The sequence below is a fragment of the Saccostrea echinata genome, unplaced genomic scaffold (assembly GCF_033153115.1).
Source record: "Saccostrea echinata isolate AGI-Se365-2 ecotype Australia unplaced genomic scaffold, CSIRO_AGI_Sech_v1 ptg000017l, whole genome shotgun sequence".
Classification (NCBI taxonomy): domain Eukaryota; kingdom Metazoa; phylum Mollusca; class Bivalvia; order Ostreida; family Ostreidae; genus Saccostrea; species Saccostrea echinata.
This window is the reverse complement of record NW_026889766.1, coordinates 3,325,001-3,350,961: the sequence shown is the minus strand read 5'-3', so window position 1 is coordinate 3,350,961 and position 25,961 is coordinate 3,325,001. Positions and strand designations below refer to the sequence as shown.

General features: G+C 32.4%; 2 protein-coding genes across 2 annotated transcripts in view; both read left to right on the top strand.

Moving 5' to 3' along the window:
- The first annotated feature begins 3,313 nt into the window (after nt 1–3,313).
- Nucleotides 3,314–6,071, top strand: LOC133189236 (IgGFc-binding protein-like). Its single transcript, XM_061324639.1, has 3 exons — nt 3,314–3,539; nt 4,126–4,281; nt 4,636–6,071. Exons 1-3 carry the CDS (start codon nt 3,314–3,316, stop codon nt 5,415–5,417), a joined length of 1,164 nt encoding a protein of 387 aa, XP_061180623.1. The 3' UTR covers nt 5,418–6,071.
- The window catches only part of LOC133189235 (uncharacterized protein DDB_G0290587-like), a 26,659-nt gene continuing 6,136 nt past the window's right edge, over nt 5,439–25,961 (top strand). Inside the window, exon 1 of the mRNA XM_061324638.1 lies at nt 5,439–5,870. Within this exon, the coding sequence (XP_061180622.1) occupies nt 5,439–5,870 (432 nt within the window). The remainder of the gene's footprint in view (nt 5,871–25,961) is intronic.

Genomic DNA, 25,961 nt, shown 5'->3' with positions numbered 1-25,961 from the left:
GAAAGAAAATTATGTACTTAAAAGACACTTACGATCAAGACTATTTCGCAATACGTAACTGTATATAATTCAAACATTAATATTCAGTACTACTAGACGTTAAGTATATGATTCGTCGAGTGACTTTTCATAAACGAAGCAGGTAATTTTTTTTCCACTATCTTAACTATCTTTAAAACAAATTACAACTCGCATTTGAATCCATATTTTCTCAGGCGCTGATAAAATTTTTTTTAAAAGGGAAAGGGAGGTTAAGAATAAAATATTTCTTTGCTATTACGTATGTTCAGATACATTTACAAATGTATATAAACATGCGTAATATGCAGTTCGAGACTTTGTTTAGAAGGTTTTTAATATTAAAAAATAATTTTGAAGAGCGCTTGTAGAATCAAGAGACTGATACAGATTTCAAATATCTAGCTTACTCTAACTCATAATATTTTCCTCAAAAAAATGTAAACATCTGCCCCTTTGTTTTGTAAACTATTTTGGAAACTGTCTGGGTGATCACTTGATTTACTTATTACAAATAATAAGTAAAGAAATGCTATTAAATGGCGATCTCATGCCCACACCATGGAACGTGCAAACATATTTGGAACAGGGCATAAGACCGGGATCCCCGGGATTCCAGAGATGGGATCAGGTGGAATAATGGGATATGAAAATAACGAACAGTAATCAATGTAAGACGTCCACTGAAACAATACAAATTTGAAGCAGAGTAAACACGGACCTCTAAAAAACATCAGAGGTTGGATCAGGTGCCACTGGGGAGTAAGCATCCCCTGTCAACCGGTCACACCCGCCGTGTGCTGCTCATTGCCATTATCGGGCAAAGAGGAAAATCCATAGACATTTCAGTGAAAATAATGGCCTAACAATTTTGTATGAGAAACGTCAGTCAACATTTGACTTAATATAATGAATAAGTATAGTGGATTTGTGTATTTCCTGCTCAACAGAAATCATGATGTGGACAAACTCAGCAAGTATACGACTTAATGATAGATTGTATAAGTAAACATTATCTGTCAACCAGTCACGCCCTATGTTTTGCTCAGCTAGACGAACATTCTGCAGTCAAATTTAGTATAAAAACAAAGGCCTATCAGTTGGTATGAATCACGTCATCCAAAATACGACCCAATAATAGGTTTTATTATGTAGCCGATAAAAAGTCTATAATTAAAAAAACTATTAAAGTCAAGAGAATTTTAGTGTTCAATATCTTGACGTTTTATTGAAGGCTGAGTTTCCATTATGTATACGAGTATGTCCCGAAACATTACGAATACAAGCGTTCAATATCAAACGCCCCGTTGTACACAAAAAATGTTGTCTGGTCAACCGCTCAACGGCAATATTTATGAAGAGTAGTGGCAGCTAGGTTAGATGTGTCTATTTTCATACAAAATTGATATTATTAATTAATAAATTTGCACCTATTAGCCTCAATAGAAACCTCATTAAGTAAATCATAACGCTTGGTAGGGTCAGTGCAATGATGTGATATTTGAGGAAAGACGTTGATGAAATATGGAGATAACGTATAGTAGTCAAGCTCAAAGTCCATTAAAACAATGCAAATCGGGAGTAGAGCAAACACGGACCTCTAAAAACATCAGCGTTGGGATCAGATACCATGGAGGAGTTGATATTGGAGAGTTTTATATGTAATTTGAATACCGATACTGTATTTTTTCATTCATTTTGAGTTATTTAATTGAAATGATTAATATAAATCAATGATAGATGTTTTAGCTGTGACTAGACAAAATTGCTAACGCACCACTTGTTATTCTTATTTGTGAATTGAACATTTGCCTTGTCGGTAGAAATATATCTAATATGCCTGCCATCTTTCCCAATACAGTAGGGTGAACAAATATCATAGTGTCATGGCAAAACCCTTAAATGACCCTCTTGCCCGAAAACCGATAACCTGACGTTCACTGCGTTCCGTTTTTGCCCAGGTATGAAGTTGATGATTACCAATGGTTGTCCATGAGGTTGCAACAGAAGCAGTTTTCCAGCTAAAAATCAAATATTATACAGCGAATGACTATTATATTTCCCAGTAGTCATCAAGCGCCTTGATGTCCATACACAGTCCACCCAACTTCCGGTTCGCCCAGATTTGTAGAACAATCTTGAAATTGTCGACTGGTGCTTATTTCATGCTGTGGCTATCTATAGTAGACATTTTTTTCCGTTTGTTAATCTATTTGCAACACTTTTTCACTGGAGGAATAAATAATCTTTTAATTGTTTTATTTTTACAAATTTCTCCAAGGGAACCCTATGCAAACATAATACTGACAGCTTTAGCACCCTCTTCTAGGGTAAAATTCGGCATACGGTGTATTTTTTTCCCCTGAGTTTTTAATTTGTACAAACATAAAGAACACAAACACAAAGAAGAAAAAATAGAGATTTATTCTTCCAAGAAAGCATGGGCATCATTCTCATTTTTTCTATGAAATGGTTATGCTTCAGTTAACACTGTAGTTATTTATCAGTTAAAACATTTAAATGCCTTATTTTTACTTAAATAGCATAATTATGTATCCAAAAACATCATAAGGTAGGAAGCTCGTGCACTTGTACAAACATCTCGTACCAATATTCACCAATATAAGTTCAATTGCCCTATAAAATTTGCTAGCAACCTCATTATAACGACCATAGCATTTTATTTTACATTTGGCACAAGCTATCTTTCCTTTTCTGGTCTCAGTCGTATTTCATTTTTGGCCGCATTCGTATTATTTTTATTATTTTTTTTTTGTCTCAGTCTTATTCCTTCTTGCTTCTCAGTTTATTTTCAATTGTTCTCAGTTAATTATTTTTTTCTTATTCTAGGTCGATTTTCTTTTTCGCGTCAGTCCTAATTCTTTTTGGTGTCATCAATCTTTTTTTTTATTTGGTGTCAGTCGCTTTTCTTTTTGGATTCCAGTCGACTTCTTTCTGGTCTCAGTCTCTATTTATTCATTTACTTCTTTCTCTCAGTTCGCTTTTTTTTATTAATTTTTTTTTAAAGCTCATTATTATCCCTTTTTTAGTCTCTTTCTTCTCAAAAAATTTTTTTTTCGGCTTTATTTAGTTTTTGTTTGTCTCAGTCTTATTTTTATTGTCTCAGTAATATTTCTTTTCTGTCTCAGTCATGCCTTTGTTATGGTCTAAGGTTTTTAAATCTCACTATCATTGACCATAAAAACAAATGAAAGTATGGAATAGTTCTTATTTTATGTTTATCAGCCTTCTGTTTTGTTTTAGCTGTACATGTAGTGATTGATATATTACAGAAATGGAGAGGAGAAATTTATTTTTGCCCTGGATTCTTCTTCTTATGATACACATAACGGATTCCTATGCTGATAATCCTTCCATTATTGAAAACATTTCTAGTCGGGGAGAAAAGGATCTTCTAAAAGCTATACTAAGTGCCTTGGGGCAATTTGCAAAAAACCAAGCCATCAAAATGGACGTCATAGAAGAAAAAATTAATGTTTTGAGCGAGAAAATTTCACATTGTAAGTATATGTTATATTGTAATTTTTACCTGTTTGAAATTATTTTAAACAATGACAATGTGAAGAGATAACAAACAATAGATTTAAAAAAAAAGATTATGAAATAAGTAATCCCTTTCAAACAAAAAGTATAACATCAAATAAAAAGTATTTTAATTTTACGAAATGTATGTGTGATTTCTTTCAATAAGAAAAAAGAAAGTAATGTAGCTTTGACATATCTTCATACGAATACCAAAGTAAGGATTTTAATATATATATATATATATATATATATATATATATATATATATATATATATATATATATATATATATATATATATATATATATATATATATATAAGAATTCTGCAAGAAGTGTAAATTTCTTATATGAAAACAGTTTGCAAACGCGTAAATGTTTAATATAATGTATATTAAAAAAAATCTTATATCATAAATATAAGTTAGAAGGTCATATACATAATTTCTCTTACCTACCTTTCCTTCAATTTAAATAGTACTATTCTTTTTTCGATATTCAAAAAAATTGACAATGTGTTACGTATTGATTAAGTTAATGGATGAGGATTGTAAATTCGTAGGTAGGTCTGAAACGTCAATACACGCTTCCAAAACATCAAAACACGGCACAATCAGATCAAGAAAATATGCTCCCATACCAGCATCAACAAAATCAAACACTGCTACATCGATGACGACAATTTCAACGACACCAGCATCATCGGTTTCATCAATAGGTAATATTTTATTTCACTTAATGCATAAAATGTGAAGATAATGGTGAACATTTTCAACAGTCCATTTGGATAATACCAAGTTAATTCAGAACCAAAACATATCTCTGAAAAACAAATGGGATCCACCTCTTAGTTCATGAAACTTGGACAAGCTCACGCCTTGATATCAGTTTAATTTTTACAAAAGGAATTAATAGTGATAAAAAAATGAGACAGATATCAAAAGTGAGCCTGGTGCCGTGGGGTAGTAAGCATTCCCTGTCGGCCCGTCACATCTTCAGTAGGTTTAAAATCCACAAATCTCTAGAGTTTACAGGTATATTTTTCTGAACTCGATACTAATATTTATTCCAGGTAGCAGGGGAAGAGAGTTCCTAATCCTCTTCATGCGAAACCATCCCGAAGTAACAGGGACTGTAGCTATCTACATTACAACAGAAAACAATACTTCCATTAATATCACAACTTCTCCCCATCTAAGTGCGAACATTAAATCAGCAACGGACAGAATGATGAATGTTTCCTCCAATTCCAGTTTCACCCTCCCTTTTAATATGACATGTGAATATTCTACAATTGAAGCCAAGGCCATACTGTTAAAGACATCTGAATTGTCGACCGTATCTATCCTCGATAGTTTTCATAAAACATCTACCGATGGAACTCTGATTTTACCAACCGACAAATTGTCAACGAAATATCTTGTTTCCTCAACAAAGCCATATTATTCGGGCAACAAGGAGTACCTCAGTCAGTTTGCTGTTGCAGCCGCACACGATAAAACGAAAGTAAACATCAGATTTAGAATGAAGAGCAATGCTTCCATTTCTCTACTTGGTGGAACATACAGAGACCAGGACCTATTCACAACATCTTTAGATAAATATGAAACTTTGCAAATCGGGCATACTACTGACCTAACAGGAACTTTTATTACATCTTCAGAACCAATAGCCGTATTCTCTGGAAACCGATGTCAGTATCTAAAACTCAGTGCATGTAGTCACATGGTAACTCAGTTACCTCCAACTACCGAGTTAGATAACCTTTACATTGTGCCCACATTCTATGATAATTCAGGGACATTGATTCAAGTAATCAGTGACAGCAAGAGTTCCGTACATGTCAGTATTTGAAGCAGGGAATCAACGTGGCACATGAAGGAAAAAGAATTCAGAAACATTGAAGAAACATCAGATGAAATCACTATTCTTGAGTCAGATAATCCCATCTTGGTAACTGGTTTTGGAATGGGTTCCGGCTATTATAACCCATATATGACCGTCATTCCTGGAATCCATCAATATATCGACTACTATAAGATTGTTGTGCCAGAAGGATATACAAATAACTATATCTGTGTGATAATTCCGAACAAATTTACCAACTATCTTCAGATAAACGGTTCCTCTTTTGATTATTACAAAACTGTCCGTCTGAGTTCTGCTGTCTTAGACACCACCTTTAGCATTCGTTTACTTGCCGTTAACAGCGGACCCTTGGTTGTATCTACAACAAATAAGGCAAACTTCGGGTTGATTATCTACGGAAATAGGTATGATGACGGGTATGGATTTGCTGGCAATTATGTACTTTCCTAAAATTTTAAAAGAAGGAAGATAAAAGTATGCTGCATTTATCGAGATTAATTATATTCATCATTTTTTAAGCAGTACATTTTGGTATTATGAATTATTATAACCGAGGAAGATATCTCTAATTTTACTTGCAGTCAAATTCAGGAAGATTTTAAGCTACACTACTGTATTAAATTTCCCCTTGGATTCCCCCCCCCCCCCAGAAAAAAACTCTGACGTTCCCACGTCAGTCCCTGACATTTTCCTGTCTCCCTCTGACTTTCTCCTATGATCCCCTGTCGTTGTCCCTGACTGACCCAGAAAAAAAGGTTAAAATTTGTTCTTGTTGCTTTTTACTTTGAGAAAATTGGTTTATTCCTCCAACGTCTACCCACTTAAAAAACTATCTAATTATCACACTCAATTAAGAGGCACTCTAAGGGGTCCAAGTAGAGTTTGCCTGTGTTATGTTGATTTAACAAAGTAGTCTGAATTAAATAATTTAATATTAACTGACAAAATTGTGTACTTAAGCACAGATTTATTGATTAAATACTTGCTTTAATTGAAGGCACTGAACAAATATTTCTTCATATAATAAATATTTTAATTTGAAATACATGTACATTAAAAATTCGAAAAAGAAACATTACTGCACAAGACATGTAAATAAATTAGGGATGGCAATCGATTACAGAATTGCTAATCGGTTAATCGCAAGACGTTCCTACCGATTAATCGGTTAACCGTATCAAAATACACATTTTCCCCCAAGTAAATCTATTCATATACACAAGGATACTAAAAAAGAAGTTAGAAGTTAGAAATTTTCTGTTTTTTTTTTTTCTTCATTTGGATGTACATATATTTTTCGTCATTTTCAAAAGACAAAAAGAAATCAAGAAAACCATGAACCTTGCCTCAGAGATCAGACATGAATTTTCCAGTGTAGATGTCGCACAAGTTCAGTCAAAACTATGCTCGAACTTCCACTTAATTTACGATGCTTCTTCTAATGAAATGATTTATACTGGTATTATTATAATTATCAGTCATATATGTTAAATGCAAACTTATATAGTATCATCAGCTCATTTATTTCTTCCCTACTTATTTTGTCTTTTTTAGAATATACACATGTATATATTTTTTCAATGTTATGTAATAAATATTTACTTGTAACATGTATGACTTGATCTGTATTATGGAGATAACTTATATAGGCAGTGCCTGCTGTCCAATCCTTATGTTTAATCATAATAAAATATTGTTCAAATGAATGATGTGATTTAATAGATATTGACACAAGATAGACATACTAATTCACAGTGCTCAACGGTGATTTATTTTTTATCATCAAAAAATTACGGGATAGTGGGGTAACGACGTAATGATTTTAAAGTCAGTATTAATTAACACTTCCCAAACTGACCAATCACATTCGGAGAGCCATAATTGCCTTCAATTTAGTTTGATAATAAGATTTGTAAAACGCTAAATTATCAACTTTTTATGCATGGTTTCTTTTTATAAAATGAATTAAAAATAAATTGCGCTCAAAAGTGCACAATTTTTTTTTTCGACTAACCGATTACGGATTTTTTAACCGATTACCATCGTTCCTACCGATTAAGGTCAGATGACACGTTCCTCAAAAATATATATTTTTTCCCAAGAATTCGTCATTGAAGTATTGCTACTTAAACAAGTTTCCTCACCAAAAATTGAGGTACCTTACAGGCATTTGGGCAAGATACCAGAGGGTGATATTTCCTATATAATCCATATAGGTAATGTTTTGAATTGCCAATGTTACAATTTCTGGTGTACTTATTTTAAAATACATATTGAAAACAATTAAGAAATCACAAGAGAATGACAATTATGAATATTTTTTGATATAATAACAATAACATATAATTGAGTAACGTGTCGTCTTACCTTAATCGGTTAACCGGTTACAAATTGCCATCCCTGTTGATGAATTATTTTCAAACATTACTTTTTTAACCTAACACTTGGCACTTGAAGCGTTTCTTACATCACATTTTAACATTTTAAGTTTTGTTTAAACTACATTGTATATTAAACAGGGAGAACTTTTTTTCACATCGCATTTGCAGACCCGAAGAACAAAGGGGAGGGGGCACATTTTTCTGAGTATAGATTTTTCCTGTTGTATAGTCCTATCCTCTAGATTTGATATGAAAATTTTCATTTAGATGCTGCCCCCCCCCCCCCCTACTTTTTGTTGTTGGTCGCTGGCGAATTCCAGCACTTGAAAAATATCTACAAACAGTTAGAAAAAATCCACCACTTCCCACATACGAACACACAAAATACGATTTTCATGGGTTGTTTTTTTTATTATTTAAATTGTGCTTGTCAGATTTCTTTGGAAAGTTGCCCCTTTCCCAAATGTTTAAACAAAGCTACCTGTTTGTTTGGAAGAAATATCTATATGTTAGAAACGTTTTATTTACATCAAAGTTCAGACACCTAGTATCGTTTTTGAAAGAGGGAGAGAGACAGAAAAAAATGACACCTTACCATTAAAAATATTATCCAAAATCCAATTTCGTACGTTGGAGGAGGGGGGTAAAAACTCAAAATAAAGTTTGGGTTTTTTTTTAGATAGTCGTATCTTACGCTTCTTGATACATTTTTACCATAATAAATTATTTTAAGATTCGAGTTTTATGAGTTTTATGATGCAAACTAACAAAGATTTTAAAATTTTTTATTGTTACAATATTTAAAATTATTGCTTTGAAACCGTGATGAAAACTAAATTAAATTAAAAATTATCTAAAGCATAATTTATTTTCATTTAATAAGATATATTGGAAGGAAATATGACATGTGATCGATAGATTTTTCCTCTTTAAGAAAGAATGTTACTTACATATTCACAGAAATTTTATTAAACCTCTTCTGAAATATGGCTTAAGTATGGAAAGATTGATATTAACTTCAAATAATTTTGGGGGCTTTTTCAGGAGAAAATGAAAAAAAATGTTTCATTGCAAATTAAATCCTTTAGAGTTTAAAGTCTGCCGTTAATAAATGCACAAAATAAACATATAATAAAACATGTCAAGAAAAGTCAGATAAGCTTTTTATTTTTTGATAAAAAATTACATATGAAAAATAAAGCATTGTTTTTAGTATTTTTTTTGTAAACCAATGGATAAAGTCTTAAGACTTTTCATTTCCTCTGAAAAAAATCCTGTAAAATAATAAATATCAATCTTTCCATTCTGAAACCATGTTTCAAGAAATGCCTTGAAAATAAAAAAAAAAAATAATAAAAATAAATAAATAAATAAATAAATTGCGGTAGAATTCCTCCTTCAATAAATGCAGATATAGTTAGTTCATAAAGGTATACTCTACCTGTACCCCTTAGAGGTCCCCTAATTGAGTGTGATAATTAGATTTTGGTTTTGACGAGTAGACGTTCGGGGAACACACCAGAAAATCAATACCTTACTCTTGAAAATTTTCATTTTTTGTGAAAATGTAGATTTAGTCATTAGTTATATCATTAGAAAGTGGGCGTAGTCTGTACGTCTTAGTTTATGACTGGCTACTTAAGAAAGTAGTTTATTTCTTTATTATAATCTCTTATTTTATATGAATGGAAGGACGGTGTCGCAAGCATTTTTTAACAAGTTGTTTTCCATGGCACCTGATCCGACCTTCTGATATCTTATGGGTCCGTGTTTGCTCTGCTCCTATTTTGTAATGTCTAATGGATTTTTGAGCTCGAATGCTGTTCATTTTCTTCACATATTTCATTTTAAGTTAAAGCTGTCATAAATATTTCTGTTTTACAGATATATTTTTGCTATTACATATAACTAGTTTTCTTATTTACTGTATCTTTTTTTTTTAAATTTACTTTCTATATGAACTACTTTCAATTTTTAAAATAAAATAATTGTAGTTGTCTATTCATTATCTTATTTTTCACACCATCGTCTTATGGTTCAATAACTTGGAAATAAATCGAACATATCAACAAACACTGTATAACAAGGATAAAAAAATATTTTGGTTGCGTCGCCATAAAGGCTTTTCTGTATTTTCTTTTAAAGAATAAACAAAGACATACTTTTTTCTGTAATTTTCCTAATTAAATACACTTACTATTTTAAATTTTCACTTAAAAAATGTTTCACACTTTTAAACAAATTGCTTTTATTTCGTCTACCATTCTTTTTACGTTCTTGTCGCTGTTGCTTCATATAAAAAATATACAATTTTTTCTCTTGACCGAATGATCAAACAAACAATAACAAAATAAGGTTTTATTTTGTTTGCAAGGAATTATTTTTTTTTTACATAGATTTCTTGGGCGTTTGGTTCACTAGGAAAAAAATACATTGAAAAGTAATCGGTAGAAGTGCACATAATTAGTGCAAAATATTACTTTATTTCTGTGCGCGTAATTGTTTTCCTTTTTATATAAATTTTCCATCAACGCATTTTAAGGGAAACTACAATCAAGAAAATTGTTAAGACAGCTAAAATTCCATCTACAATGTATAAATGTATCTGTCAAATTTTTAGAAATAAAAATCCCTTTTTAATTATTACCTAGAAAATGAATAATATGCACCCATGTATGTCCTCATAAATTTTGAAAACGAATAATTTATCCGTACCGGGTGATAGTCCCCCCGCCCCCATACCCTTTCCCCTTTTGTTTCCTTGTCAAAGTTAAACTTTTTATTGAAATCTAGAAGAAAAGCTGACTGCACATGAAATTCTGTTTATCTGCTGATTAAAACTGATTTATTGTTGTAGACTTACTGTTTAAGACAGTAAACTGTTGATACACGTGTGAATGTAGGCATATCTGGACTAACGGGATTAGATACGGTTCAATATACACAGCTTAAGTTTTTGCCTGTGCACGTGTGATGACAATACTTTATCGAAAATTTCAAATGCTTTAGAGTAAATAACGAAAGTATAGATAGACGTTAGTCTAGATAACGAGACCATGGCAAGAAATATACAGTGTTTCTTAAAAAAAAAAAAAACTTGGATGAATACGCATGCACGGATTAAGAATTTTTTAATAAGATTAAACTTGGATTTATGTGTAAATTCCAGGTAACATATTTTTACCTTAAGGTTTCAGTGATTAAAGGTTAAAGGAAATGAAATGGGAAAATGCTTTAAATAAAAATTAATCTGACATATATCCAGATTTTTTTTTTTTTTTTTTTTTTTTTTTTGCATTACGTGTACTAATCTGAAAATTCCATGCGAAAATGTGGAGATCGAACTTTTTGACAGTATGTTATATTCAGTGGATAACATCTTGGGTTGGTCAGAAGATTTTAAACCGCATATTATTTATAACTACGTTGCTTTTATTTATTTTCTCTTGTGACCAATAGGGTGTTTACATTTTAACATGTCCACTTTCAAATTGACAATTTAGTTTGCATTTTTTTTTTTAAATTTATTTTGTTGTTGTTGTTGCTAAATCTGAAATCATTTCTCCCATAAACTATTACTTACATGAATAAAATGATTTTAAGGGCTTGCATTTTGAAAAAAAAAAGTACAGGATCCTAATACATTTTTCAATATGTCTTGGTTTCTGAGAACGTTCATAGAGACAAGAATAGGGTAGATAAAAGATAATAGAAATAAACGATAAAGTATTAAATTCACTTTTATTTATTATAAATTGTAGACGAAAATATTACGATGCTGCATTTAATTTAATATGAAAATTAAAAAAAAAATAGCAGTCAAGCAGAAGCTGATCATGAAAAGCGAGTAAGGAATCGCCTCACACACCATCGAGTTGTTTTGAAGCCGTAACTAGTTTTGAGTAGTTTCCTTATAATATATAACAGATGTAAGTCCAGATGCATGGTACTTAATAATAACATTTTGAATCTCTAGGGTTCTTTAGCGAGCGCTGCGTTAAAAGAAATAAAAGAAAATGACTTGCTCTATTTTAGTCATTGCAAGATTCGGAATGCTTTCGGGGAGTGGCTTGCATAATTATTTCAAAAATTATTCATGAACGGTACGGTTCGCTTTGTGCATGGTACGGTAAGCTTCTTGCACGGAACGGTTCGTTTTGTGAACGGCACGGTTCATTTTTTAACCTTTTTTCCTGGTCAAAAGTAATGTCAAGGGACGACAGGGAGTAGACAGGGAGGTCAGGGACTTAGTCAGGGGGTTGAACCGTTCACGGTAGCTCAGTCGGTAGAGCGCTCGCTCCGTTATCTGGAGGTCGTGAGTTCGAATCTCGGCCGCGACTGACCTAAGTCGATACAAAATGGGTAGCAACTATTCCTTCGCCATGCGCTCGGTAATTTAAAGTGAAAGTTGCGGGTTCTTCGGATGAAAAACCGAGGCCTGTGTCACGGTAGGCGTTGGCACGATAAAGATCCCTCACTGCTCAATGGCCCTAAATGCCGAGTAAAGGTCAAAATTTGAAGCCCTTCACAGTTATATGGTGATGTCTCTATATGAGTGAAAAATTCTCGAATGGGACGTTAAACAACATACAATCAATCAATCAATCAATCAATCAATCGGGGAGTTGACAGGGACTTCAGAGAATTTCAGGGGACATCAGGGGTTAGACAGTGGTAATAGGGACAAAGTCAGGAGACGTCAGGGAGTAGACAGGGTCGTCAGAAACAGCGACAGAGGATCAAAGGAGAAAGTCAGGGGGAGACAGGAAAATATCGCAGATATGTTAAGGCTGTCCGAAGGCTTAATACGCATTAGATATATACTATTTCATTTCGAGCTATGTTTTGGTTTCAATTTGTAATCTATGTATACATACACAGTTAATTTGTAAAGAGAGTTGAATAAGGTATTATAAAAAGCATTTTTGTGATGTCACATGACTGTGCTGATCACGTGACGAACATTTATAAATTTTCTTAAATGTTGCACAAAAATTGCATCGGTACAAGTGAAAAACAAAATTATTGCGAACGGCTTGTTACATTAATCAATTAAACGTATTCTTGGGTATATATAAAGTGCTGGGGGCAAGTCTGAATTATTTCGTAAGAAAATATTTCACGAGAAATTCAACTAACCCACATACAAGGGGTCATTTTTCACTCTCCATCGCAATCTATACAAAATGGGATAAATTACACACAATCCCCCAGCAAATTTAAGTTAGAGGACATACTTCTCTAGTAGATTCACACAGAATATCTTCAATTAGTCCTTATTATTCACTTGTGCCAGTCTAATGTATATAAGATTTATAAATTCTAACTCTGTCTACCGACGTGTAAGGGGGAGCATTTCACATTTTTTTTGTAATTGTTTGAATACGTACATGTTAGACAAGAAAAAGAAATAACGATATTATACTGCAAATATTCACTATCATAACAACCTTAAAACAACAATCCAGACACTTGATTTAAATATCAACGTAAAAAAAAATTCTACATGTGATGTGAAAGGAATGTAAAAGTTATGACACTTTCTCCGTTATGTCTGGTCAAATTTGCAGTGACTTGACGTCATATGCCATTATGACGTAATATCTAGGTAGTTCAGAGAAGTTACTACGGCTTGTTTACTGTGACATTCTTCGGACAGCCTTATACTAGCCGCGTAGGATACTAGCCACTGGTGTTTATAACGTTTAAATTTTATTTTGTCCTTACCAATAACTTCTTTATTGCTGATTCAACGTCCAACATTTTCAGCTAGCTTCTGAATGCCTGACGTTCCCAAAGCTTTGACTTATATACCCTTTGGTTTGGCTAGTCCATCCCAAAAGTTGTCAGGTCAATTCACTATTTAAAGTCTTCAATGCTTTTTACTCAAGTGCAACTTAACCATTACATCTATGTATTCCTATGTAAAACTTTGACCCCCTGTTTTGGCCTTTCCCTACACCCAGGGGTCATGATTGGAACAAACTTGAATCTACATTACTTCCATGAGGATACTACTATTATAATATGACTAATCATGATTTTGCTGTTCTCAAGAAGAAAAGTTTAAAGGCATTTCCTATATATTCCTATGTAAAACTTCAACCCCTTCTTGTGGCCCTGCCCTACACCGGGGGTTATGATATAAACAAACTTTAATCTAGAGTATGTAATGAAGCTTTCACATAAGTTTCATCTTTTCTTGAGCAGTGGTTCTTGAGAAGACTTTTTAAAAAATGCCACCAAATTTTCATGATTTCTTAATTATCTCCCCTTGAAAGAGGGCGTGGTACTTCCTGTAAACAAACTCAAATCGATATACCCAAGGATGCTTTGTGGCAAGTTTGGTTGAAATTCGCCCAGCGGTTATTGAGAAGAGGTCGAAAATATGAATACAGACGACAAACAGACGCTGGGCACTCTTTGATCAGAAAAGCTCACTTGAGCCTTCGGCTCAGTTGAGCTAAAAAGAGGATGGGTTTATATAATCATAATTTACCAGCAATGTTTACAATAACAACAGCATTTGACCTGTTTTTGGTTAAAAAACAAATGTGTCCCCCAGAATACGTTGAAGAATTTAAGGGTGAGTTTAGTCTTAATGTTTCATAAATGAAGATCCTATGTGTACAAAAAAAAAAAAAATTATGATTGTTTCCCAACCATATTTTACCATGCAAAATTATTACACTGAACTAGATATGTCAGAGCGTATTAATTCAGGAGTCAACAACGAATTTAAACATTTATTCATTGTGATCTAAACTATAATCAAATGATTTCATTACAAGGACACTCTTAACTATGTGATTATAAAGCAAGTCCGTATATTCTTATGTTCAAATGACGGAATAGTTTGATGTTTAAACAAATTTTGTTGATAACTTTCATAATTTATCTAAGTCAACTTTTGGTGCAAAACTCGTGATTTAATAGATTGATTGATTCCTTGTATGTTGTTTTACGTCCAATTTGAGAATTGTTTAAAGGTTAAAACAACACTAGCATACAAATAGAGACCTTTTCTGTGTACGTGGAAAAATAACGTTTAAAAAATGTATTATGCTATTTTAGACTTTTTGTGATTTTTCTTTTAAGTTTCTTTATTTAAATAACCTTTATTTAACCTTGGGAATTGAAATTGTAATCTTTCAAAGGTTTTTTTTGATGCCTTCGATTTTTATTTCTTTTTCTTCTATTTTTGTTATACTAAATGAAATATTTAGAGGTTTCGCATTTATGTCTGTTAACTTAAATTTTCCTCAAAAGTTTACTGTTTTCAGGTATATTTAAATTTGGTATTTTTTTTTCATATTTTTCTTTTTAAAAAATTATCAAATTTAGCATACATTATCATCTTGAGATGTTGTTTTCAATATATGTACAATGAAAAACAATTTCTTTTACATGTATGTTCCATACGTTATGTTTAAAAAAAAAAACGAGAACATTTTGTGAATTAAATGTTGTTCAACGTCACTTTTCTCACATTTTTTTTGGAAATCGAAACGAATTGTTCCAATGTACAATCCGTTTGTCATTGACAAAAAGACATGGATTTTTTCGGTGCATGTAGGTTAAACAAATTGTGTCTTAGCTATTCAAAAGAATGTTGCTGTCTCTACTCTGTTAAAAGTCTAGACAATATTGTTGTTTTGTATCTCTGTATGTATTGTGTAATTTTTCTTTTAATATATTATTCTTAGAAAGAAAAATTGTTCTCTAAAATATATCGTGTGTTTTTGAATTTTTCTATAAAGAGTATTTTTTATAACAATGTTAAAAATTGTCATTTCCTTTTACAAAAAGAATTATCCAGGCCTTTTTTTTTTACACAACTAAGCGTGGGATGTAAAATTGTCTGAGGAATTTTCACAGTACTCTATTTATTTAAATTTTAATAGATAAAACTGGATGTTTACATATGTTACTGTAAAAATCTTTTATATAAAATTGTATTCACGCATGCCAACATATCTAAAAACAATATTATTGACCAAATACAACATTAATACCAGTAAAATGTAGGAAACGTAATTAAATTTAGAAATAAATCCTTTAGACTTCCTCTCATTCATTTATTTTCTTTTTACTTGAATAATTTAAAACTTTATTTTGTATATATGAATACTTTGTTCATTCATTATCTTTCTGTTATTTATTGTGTGTCAATCTTATGCCTCATGTGAGGTACAGAAGTGAAATACAATGTGTCAAATATTTTGTTCCACACACTCTGATATTTGAAAAGATGCGTGAAAAGTAGGTAATTTACCTATTTATTCGAAAATAAATAAAACACTACAATGAAATATGGAGATATCGAACAGTAATCAAGCTCAAAAGTCCATTGAAACAATACAAATTGGGATCAGAGCAAGCATTGACCTCAAATCATCAGAGGTGAGATCAGGTGACTTTAAACGAGATCGTTGATACCCTTGTCTCACCAACTTTCTGTAATCGGGAACATTTCAAAGTCTCGTTTTTGCAATTTTGTATTGAATACACTTAATTTCATTCAAGAGAAATTAAATAAAGAAACGTTTTAATATTTAATAATAGTTATATAATCTCAGGCTTAAAACTACAGTCAGAATACTCGAATTTTACAAGAACGTTTTAACACTTAACATGTAGATTGAACTTATGACACTCTCTCCGTAATGATATCTCAAGTTTGTAATGACTTTAGGTCATATTTAATTATAACGTCATACCTTGGTAGTTCAGAGTAGTGGCTTTATAGAATGTTTTGTGAATATTCCATAGTCAAATACATGTATAGTACACTGGGAAGAGAAGCTCGCATGATCACATATCACATGAAATCTATACGAAAATCGTACAAAAATAAGGCAAAAAGTAACTGATGAAAATATTATGGAATGTTTTTACATTTTCTTTTTAAATTCATGGGATTTTCATGTGACTATAATTTCACAAGATATATACGTGCAAATTCAAATTTGTCTGTATTTCATGTGAATTTTAGGATATTTGCATAAATATTTTTTATTACATTTTCAACAGTGAAATACTGTGATTTATTTATTGAATAAAAGTGATATTCTCTCACATTGTGAAAGGATACCAAAATGATATTCTCTCACAGTGTGAAAGGATATCAGTGTAAGTAAAAAATAATTTCTGGCCTGTCGTAAGATAGAGATAGTAATTAAACATCTTGATAGAGCTAAAATTGCAAATTTCTTCCCTAATATGTTGTTAAAATCCATGCTATGTAATGTTTTCACTCTCACAACTGCTAAGCTATGATGTCTCAACCGCTCAACTATGACGTAAAGCCTATGAAACTGTATTAAGAAAAGACAGAGGCAAAGGGAAAATCGTGCTTCGCACTCGTGAAAATAACAAAAAATCCTGTCCCACTCGTGAAATAAATTCCATATTCATCTACAAAACATTGAATATCCTCTATGTATTCTTTTTTTTTTACAAAAGGAAGAGAAAGGCAATGGATTCATTTGAATGTTTTATTCACATGTATCTGCGACAGTGAGGGATAAATTATATAAACATTTAACAATTGACAGTATCTGATGATCTCAATATCATGTCCTGTTCAATCTGAAGTTTTTTTTTCTTTTATAGCCTGGATGGTCATTGTGATTCTTTAGTGATGCTTGTATCGAAAGAATTTTTGTTTTCTTGTGATTTTTTCCTTCAAAGAAATTTTAATTGTAATACCAACATTTCTTGTTCAAAATTGGAATTATTATTTATATATAAAAATGTGCTTGTGTCACAAGTTGTGTTTGCTTTGAATGACTAAATAAACTTAAACGAAATGGATTATTTAATATTCCTTGATTTTTTAATGTTTTAATTTGCCATCAATTTCTACAAAAGTCACTCAATTTAGCTAAAGTTACAAGGGTGGGTTTAGGATTTCCAGAAAGGGTTAAAAGGGCAGTTCAAGAATTTCATGTGACAAGCAATAAAAAATGTATCTAAGCAGATTAAAAAATAAAAAAAAAATGTCTAAACAATTAAAATCTTCTTTCACTATATTTTAAATAGAGGCTCACAAATGGAAGTTAATACTAGCCTACGTTAATCGATTTTTTTGTAATTTTTAGGGCTTGAGGGGGATGGGGGTGTACCTAAATCCGCCATTATCAATCTTCCGAGCAATTTTGGTCTCTAGTATACTCATATAATTTAATTTTGTTTGTATTCTAGCCTCTGATTGGTTAATATCCAAAAAGGAACACAAATTATTTCTGTATAACCTGGTTTGGTATGGGGACACACCCCCCTGACAACCAGCTGAATCATCTGTATGCATACAATCCTCTCATTTCCAGTCCTCGGGATTCATGGAAAATTCCAGATTCAATAAATATACCTTTAACTTCAAACAATAATTCGATCTTACCACATGTAAACAAGCTGCTAGGCCTATGTGTCAGATTTTACCTCCCCTCGCTTCCCATCACTTCCGTTACTTCCGTTACTACGGTTGTATTATTGAGCGGCAAATTTGAACTAATAAAAAGCAACGAAATTTTACACCCATAGTTATTTAATGATTTTAAAATTAAATTATAAGGAATGACTCTAATTCTTGGCCAAATTATTCGAGTATAACCTGGTTTGGGTCAATTTACGCTTTATAATCCGCGAAGAACAATAAAAACATACAATTTGAATAAAATGAATATGAAAAATTATTTAATAAATTAGTCTAGTGTAAATTGACGAATCATAACTCCTTGCATATCTTTACATCCCTGTAATATTTGAAACGTTTGCTATTTATGAAATGGATTCATATTAAAGAAATGATCATTAAACTTACAACTCGGGTGTATATTTATTCATTACGAACCTGTTTAAATACGAAGCACAACATTCCACACAAAGCTAAAAACCCCACGGACGAGCTTGATTATATCTATATATATATATCTGATAAACAGTTACTGCCTATGTTTACGTCTTAGGTTTGATGTGGCATGACTTTCGGAGTTAGAGAATATTTTTTGTTCGCTTGTCATTGATTTTTTAAAGTAAGTTGTCAATTCCCCTACCCCACCCACATCGATATATGTGTCTGACATTTTTTTTCTCTTTAAATTATTTCAGGAAATTCTATAATAATACACCCGATTATGTTTATTTTAACTATGTTTTTATCATTCCGATTGGCTAGGATTTCACCAAATGTAAACAGTCAAGAAATATATGGTTTTCTTAACAAGTTTGTATCATTGACCCATTTAATCATATAATAAAAAAGTATTGCAATTTTTTAAGTCTATACGATGATTTAGTCACCCTTAAAGTGCAACATTCACCTCTGGCTTGGTGAATATTATATCCCCAGGTGTGTAAATCATCGTAACATCAAAAACAGCAATATTTTTGTCTGTTTTCCCTAAAATTATAATATTCATTTACCTAATCAATAAATGTTCTAAATTTTTGTTGTTGATTTGGTAGTTTACCATGAAATGATTGATAACGGCAATAGCTACATTGTATTCATCACGGGAAAAAATAATAAGCTTGGCGCTCGAAGTCTGTGAGATCAAAATCAAAATCATTGCTTTGACCCCCTCGTCCGTGGTATTATGAATGCCGAATCGTTTTACACACTTAGTAAGAAAAATACGCATCGAATGTACATGTGTACATAATAGCCATTGAATGTGAGAAGTCCTATCATTTTTAGTGGCACATTTAATTGACTCTTAATAAAAAAAGGAGAGTATTGAGTTGTAGAAATGTACCTCCTTTGATTATCCTTTGCTTAAAACATTAGTATGACATCATCCTTTGTTTTCTTAATACTTTCTATTCCTTGAAAGGCCCAAGACAGTCTAATAAGTTACCTATAACCGTCCAATAAGTTAAAAAATCTGTCCATTATCAAAAATAATGGACAGTATTTAATAACTTATTGGACGGCTATAGGTAAGTTTATGGATTAAGAAAACACAATAAAGACCCAAATAAATATTTAAAGTAATGAATCCAACATGTTTCACAATGTAATGAAATATATATTCCAAGTCACAAAAACAAAAATAGAAAATGATGAAATGTATATTCCAAATCACAATGAATGTCAAAACTTCAATTTGAAGGAAATATCTCCGAATTCTATGTAGCATGCACCAACAACACGCTCGGGGGTGTCAATTTTCCTTTTTAATGCTTCTGGCAAGACTCAATTGCTACTTCTTTCTCACTAGAACTCCGAATAATTTTGCCAACTTTCTGCAGGAGCACATCGTTTCTTCTGTTATAGGAATGCAAGGGTGTTTGGTCAGTAGTCTTTGCCCGATTTATTAATGACTTCAGCGATGAAAAATAATTATAACTTTGTTGGTTTCTTTATCACCCAACATCGTGATGTCTTTAAGCACGAAAACATCAACGTTGGGTACAGTGCAACATTCTCCCTGACATTTCAAGAACACAATCACTGCCCATTTACATTTCTCTGTTTTTCGCGAAAAGCCTTTTCTAAATCATATAAATATAGTTGATTAAATTACGGAAATCTTTCTACGTTCCCTTTGTTTTTCTGCATCCTTGAGTAGCCTTGGCCAAAAGTTGAGAAATATTTGGAAAAAAAACGTCCACTTTGAGTTCAAAGTTCATTATCTTGACAATCCTAAGCTCAAAATCCAAAAATCGCTTGAAATATTAGTAGATTGCTCATCATATCTGAATTTGATTTGCATCAGAAATATGCTTTCTCCCTCGGAAGAAGACATTCTTTCAACATTGACAATCACAAGAAAATGATTTTGGGATCTCATTGCATTGTGGTTAAATATTCTTAATTCGTTTATTTAAAATTAGCATTTACCTGTAACTGTCCACTAAGTTAACAATATAAAATGATTGAAAGTTTCTTTTGATTGAAAACAACCTTTACCTGAGACAGTCCAATAAGTAGACAATGCTTACTTAATACAATGGATGAGAACCACTTCTAAGAGATTACATTATGAACACAATAGAGTAAATGTTTTAAGTAGGTTATAGGCCTCAAACTGTCCATTCTGTGAGAAGAAAGAACAATTGTCGGGCCTAACGGCACTCCAACAGTTCTTTCTTCTCACAGAATGGAGAGTTTTCGGCCTATAACCTTTACTTAAAGAGACTCTTAAGGACGCCTTATAAGAAATAAAAGATATGTCCTTGGAGAAAACTTAAGGTTAAGAATATTTCGCAATACGCTAATGTATATAACTCATTTCAAGCATTATGATCCAGTAAAAGTAAAAAGGATACTTCTCGAGTAATTGGTCGGGAACCCTGATTAGGAGGTAAGTCTTTTCACTATCTACATTTTTAAATTATTATCACTAGTTAAATTCAATATGTAATTTGGGTTCTATGTTGGTTCTCATATATCCCACATTTCCCAAGAACTAATAACTTGATAATCTGGTGATTGTATTAAAATTATGATCAGCTATTCAAGATTACACTTCGTGTAATTACACTAATCTCTTTTCTCAGAAGGAAAGAAAGCTTTTGCTGGATGAACCTATACCATTCAGTCAACTGAATGGTGACTGAAAGGTTTGGAAAGGTCACTGAATGACAGAGCTCTGTCATCAGTCACCTTTCAGTAGATTTTCAGTCACCTTTCAGTTAACTAAATGCAAAGTTTCATCCTGTGTTTGCGATGTAAAATGAAAAAAATAATTTGATTCTTTATCACCTTTTTTTGATTAGCATCCCCACAGGGCAGGCATTATAGATTGTAATTCATATGAGTTTATATCGAAAATGTACAGCAGACTGTACTAAAACATCGATAACGACAAGTCAATCTATTACAAACCCAAGTGATAATTATTACACAACTATCTAGTAAAGTACATGTACTTAAACTGATTCCAGCCTAATCCTAATATCATATATCATACAGTATAAATGTGACTTTATGTCAGAGTGTGCACATTCAGGTTTCAACAGAGGTGTGGAAAGATAAAAAATAATCAAAAATTTATTTAAAGTCATGCATTGATGTAAACAATAACTAGATGCTGTCATGAGACAGTAATACCCGCACTAAGGTGTTTGCCTCTAAATGCACACTCCTTCATATTGGGCCTACCAAGGAAAAAGTCCAAATAATTCTATAATTTATACAGTACATGTATTCGTCAAATCGAGCATAAAATGCTCAGGTGACCATGTGACCCATGAACCTCTTATACGCAATTCATATACTTAATTCATTACCAGTCTGAAATAACAGAATTTAATTGATGTAAATTAGGTTTTGATAAAAGGGGGGGGGGTTTATAAATTTTTGGCCCATAATTAGAACTTTTTAAATTTTTTTACTCAACAACAAATATTATTTTAGTACAAAGCGTTTTTGAAGAATTTATCAAAATGTGCAAACTTTTTTTAGTATTTGATTAGGCAAAAACCTCCTTGAAAAGCCATACCCAATCAATTTTGTCACCCCCCCCCCCCCCCCCCAACACAAACACACAATTTGCCTGTTTTTGGAAATAGGCCTAGATGGCAAAGTTATATTAAAACATCGTTTGTTATGATAATTTAAAATTTGTTCTTGTACTGTATATGTATGTGAACACCTTTTTGAAAATTTCTACATCACATTTGGCTTGCGTCACCCTACCAGTGCTAGTACTAGTTTTACCATTATCATTTTTAGATTGCACATGCCATGTGACATGATGCAGTGTTACATGTATATCAGTGGAAATTAATTCATTTTGTGTTTTAATTGGATTATATTTCATGAAGTTGACAGGACCTATGACAGTCGGTAAGTACAAGTTTAAGTATAGATTGGGGTAAAATAAACCGAAATGCAAATGGTTAGGTTAAAGTTTAAAAAGGATCAAAGATCATCGGCAATCTCCTATGCAGAGTTGTCGTTCGTTTCTCTCTCAGATGTATGAGCCGATGGTAGAGAGTGGATCATCGAATGCCACAATAGACGAATTTCACATTCTGAAGAGTTATCTCCCGTTGTCGACATTACATTCAGTTACAGGCAGAGGTCCGGGAATTTTTTTCCGGGGGGGGGGGGGGGGGGGTCCACACCTCAGTCCAAAAAAATTCCAGCCCAGAATTTCCTGAGGAGCAAAAAAAAAAACAAACAAACAAACAAACAAACAAACAAAATAAAAACAATGATGGTGGGGTCCATGTTTTTAAAGGGGGAGGGCATCCAAAGTCATTTTTTATTTGCTTCTGTAAATCAGTATATAGTCCTATTTAAATAACTCTGCAAATTCCGGGGGGGGGGGGGTTCCACACCTCAGTCCAAAAAAATTCCAGCCCAGAATTTCCTGAGGAGCAAAAAAAAAAAAAAAAACAAACAAACAAACAAACAAACAAAATAAAAACAATGATGGCGGGGTCCATGTTTTTAAAGGGGAAGGGCATCCAAAGTCATTTTTTATTTGCTTCTGTAAATCAGTATATAGTCCTATTTAAATAACTCTGCAAATTCCGGGGGGGGGGGGGGGGGGGTCCCAATCTCCCTAGCCACTCCCTGTCCCTGAAATGACAAATGATCATGTGACTCCTAAATAGTAGAAAACTTTTCCATTTGACTATACATAATTTTGTTTCTTGTGTTATTATGTTATGTACATCTAATGGTTTAAGGTTATGAACCCCTGGAGGTCATCCCCACTCTCTTAATGAACTGGAAATGTTCATAATATGACTACATCAAATTAAATAAAAGTGTATCAATGATAATATTACTTGACATTTCATTCATGAATTTGGGTCAACTCATGTACCCTTCTAGACTTAGGAATGAAAATCATTCAAAGAGATGGACCATTAAACTATTTGTATATATTCACATTTTTTTTATGTCAAACCAAAGTATTAGACTAGTTTGCATACATGAACAAACAGGGGTCTGGGAAGGGGAAGGGGCAAGGGGAAGGAGTTATCTCTTTACGTCTTAATTGTTGAAAACTCCTAAAATGAATGTTAACCTCAAATCCGACTTGTACGTCTTCATTATTTTTAAGTGGTGGTGTCTCCGTATGAGTGAAAAATTCCCAAGAGGGACATTTAACAACAAACAAACATTAATGACTTAAAAAACACAATATACATGTACATGTTTATTAGTCAACGGATATACTTCTGATCATATCTCTAGTTCTCCCTTGAATCAGAAATGATGATATAAATATTTTAAGAATGATTAAGAGTTGAAAAGGTTGTGCATTTTAAAATTCACTAAGCTCTGTGGTTGAATTAGCTATACCACAGTTTAGCTTATTTTGCTACTCAAAGCACCTTGATTAACTATTTCTAATCGTACTGTTTTCTGAAATGTGAAGTTTTTTCAACATGGACACAAGTCATACCTTTTCAGCTTCTGAAAACAATGCATGAAAAAAAAACTGCTTTTCAAATACTGTAACTCTTTCCAAGTACTTGTGATCATCAGTTTTTAGCTCACTTGAGTTTTTCTGGTTTTCTGATCACATTTTGTTTGTCATTCATCTGTCCGCCTGTAAACTTTTCACATTTTTGTCTTCTTCACTAGAACCGCTGGGCCAATTTCAACCAACCCTGCCACAATGCATCTTCGGGTAAAGGGGATTCAAGTTTGTTCAAGTGAAGGGTCACACCCTCTTTCAAGGGGGGATAATCAAGAATTAGTGAAAATTTGGTGGTATCATTTTAAAAAAGTCTTATCAAGAACCACTGACTGGGCCCAAAAAGTTGAAACTTTCTTTACATAGACTTAGTGTAGCTTCAAATTTGTTAAAACTATGACCCACTGGGGTAAGGTGGGGCCACACATGGGAATCCAATGATTTACATAGAAAAATGCAGGGGATTTTTTCCATCATAAATCTTCTTCTCATGAACAGCAAGGGCATTATTGTCGTCCGTTTTCACAAAAGAGACCTAGGGGACATTAAATCTCATTTGTCTGTCAGTCTGTCCGTTTGTCAGTCTGTCCGTCTGTCACAATAAATTTAACCTTGGTCATAACTTCTGAACAATAAGAGATAGGGCTTTCATATTTCACATGTACATTACCTACAAGAACTTTCTAAACATACCATGATTTTTGAACCCATGACCTTGACCTTGAAGTTTGACCTACTTTTCAAAAAATTTAACATTATTTTAAATGATCATTTTGAAAGAGAAAAGATAGGGCATTCATATTATACATGCATATTACCTGTGACAAGACCTTTCTAAATATATCATGACTTTTGACTCTGTGACATTGACCTTGAAGTTTAACCTACTTTTCAAAAATGTTATATTTCCTTATAACTTTTGATTGAGAAGAGATAGGACTTTTATATTTGACATGTACATTACCTGTAACAAGATGTTTCCAAGCATGCTATGATTTTTTTACCCCTTGACCTTGATGTTTTACCTAATTTTCAAAAATTTTAACTTTGGTGATTACTTTTGAATGACATATGATAAGGCCTGCATATTTGAAACAATATGTCATAAATACTGGCATCCCATCCACTGGGACACGGAAAGCAGGGGACCACAATTCTTTGAATTTGCTTGTTAGTCATTTTGATATGGAAACATCCTCATATAGTGTAGATTCAAGTTTCTTATGCCCTGCCATGAATATGGCCGAGGCATATAGTGTTTGTCATGTCCGACTTCAATAAAACGTCATATGCTGATACATACTGATGTAAGCTTTTCAACTGCATCAAAATTTTTGACCTTGACTTTTCCTTTGACCCTGACCTTACTTTTCTTAAATTAGTGTCTAGATCAGTTTTGAATAAACAATTCAAGATATATTTATCAAACTTCATATGCTGATATATACTGCTGAGAGATATCAATTGCATCAACTTTTTTGACCTTGACTTTTCCTTTGACCTTGACCTCAATTTTTAAATTAGTGTTTATCTACATTTTAAATAAACCATTTTTGATATTTTTATTGAACTTCTATGCCAATAGTAAATACATACTGATATAAGCTTTTCAACTGCATCAGCATTTTGACCTCAACCTTTCCTTTGACCTTGACCTCTCTTTTCTCAAATAAGTGTTAAGCTCAGTTTTAAATAAATCATTCAAGATATTTTTATCAAACCTAATATGCTGATATGTATTAGTGAGAGCTATTCAACTG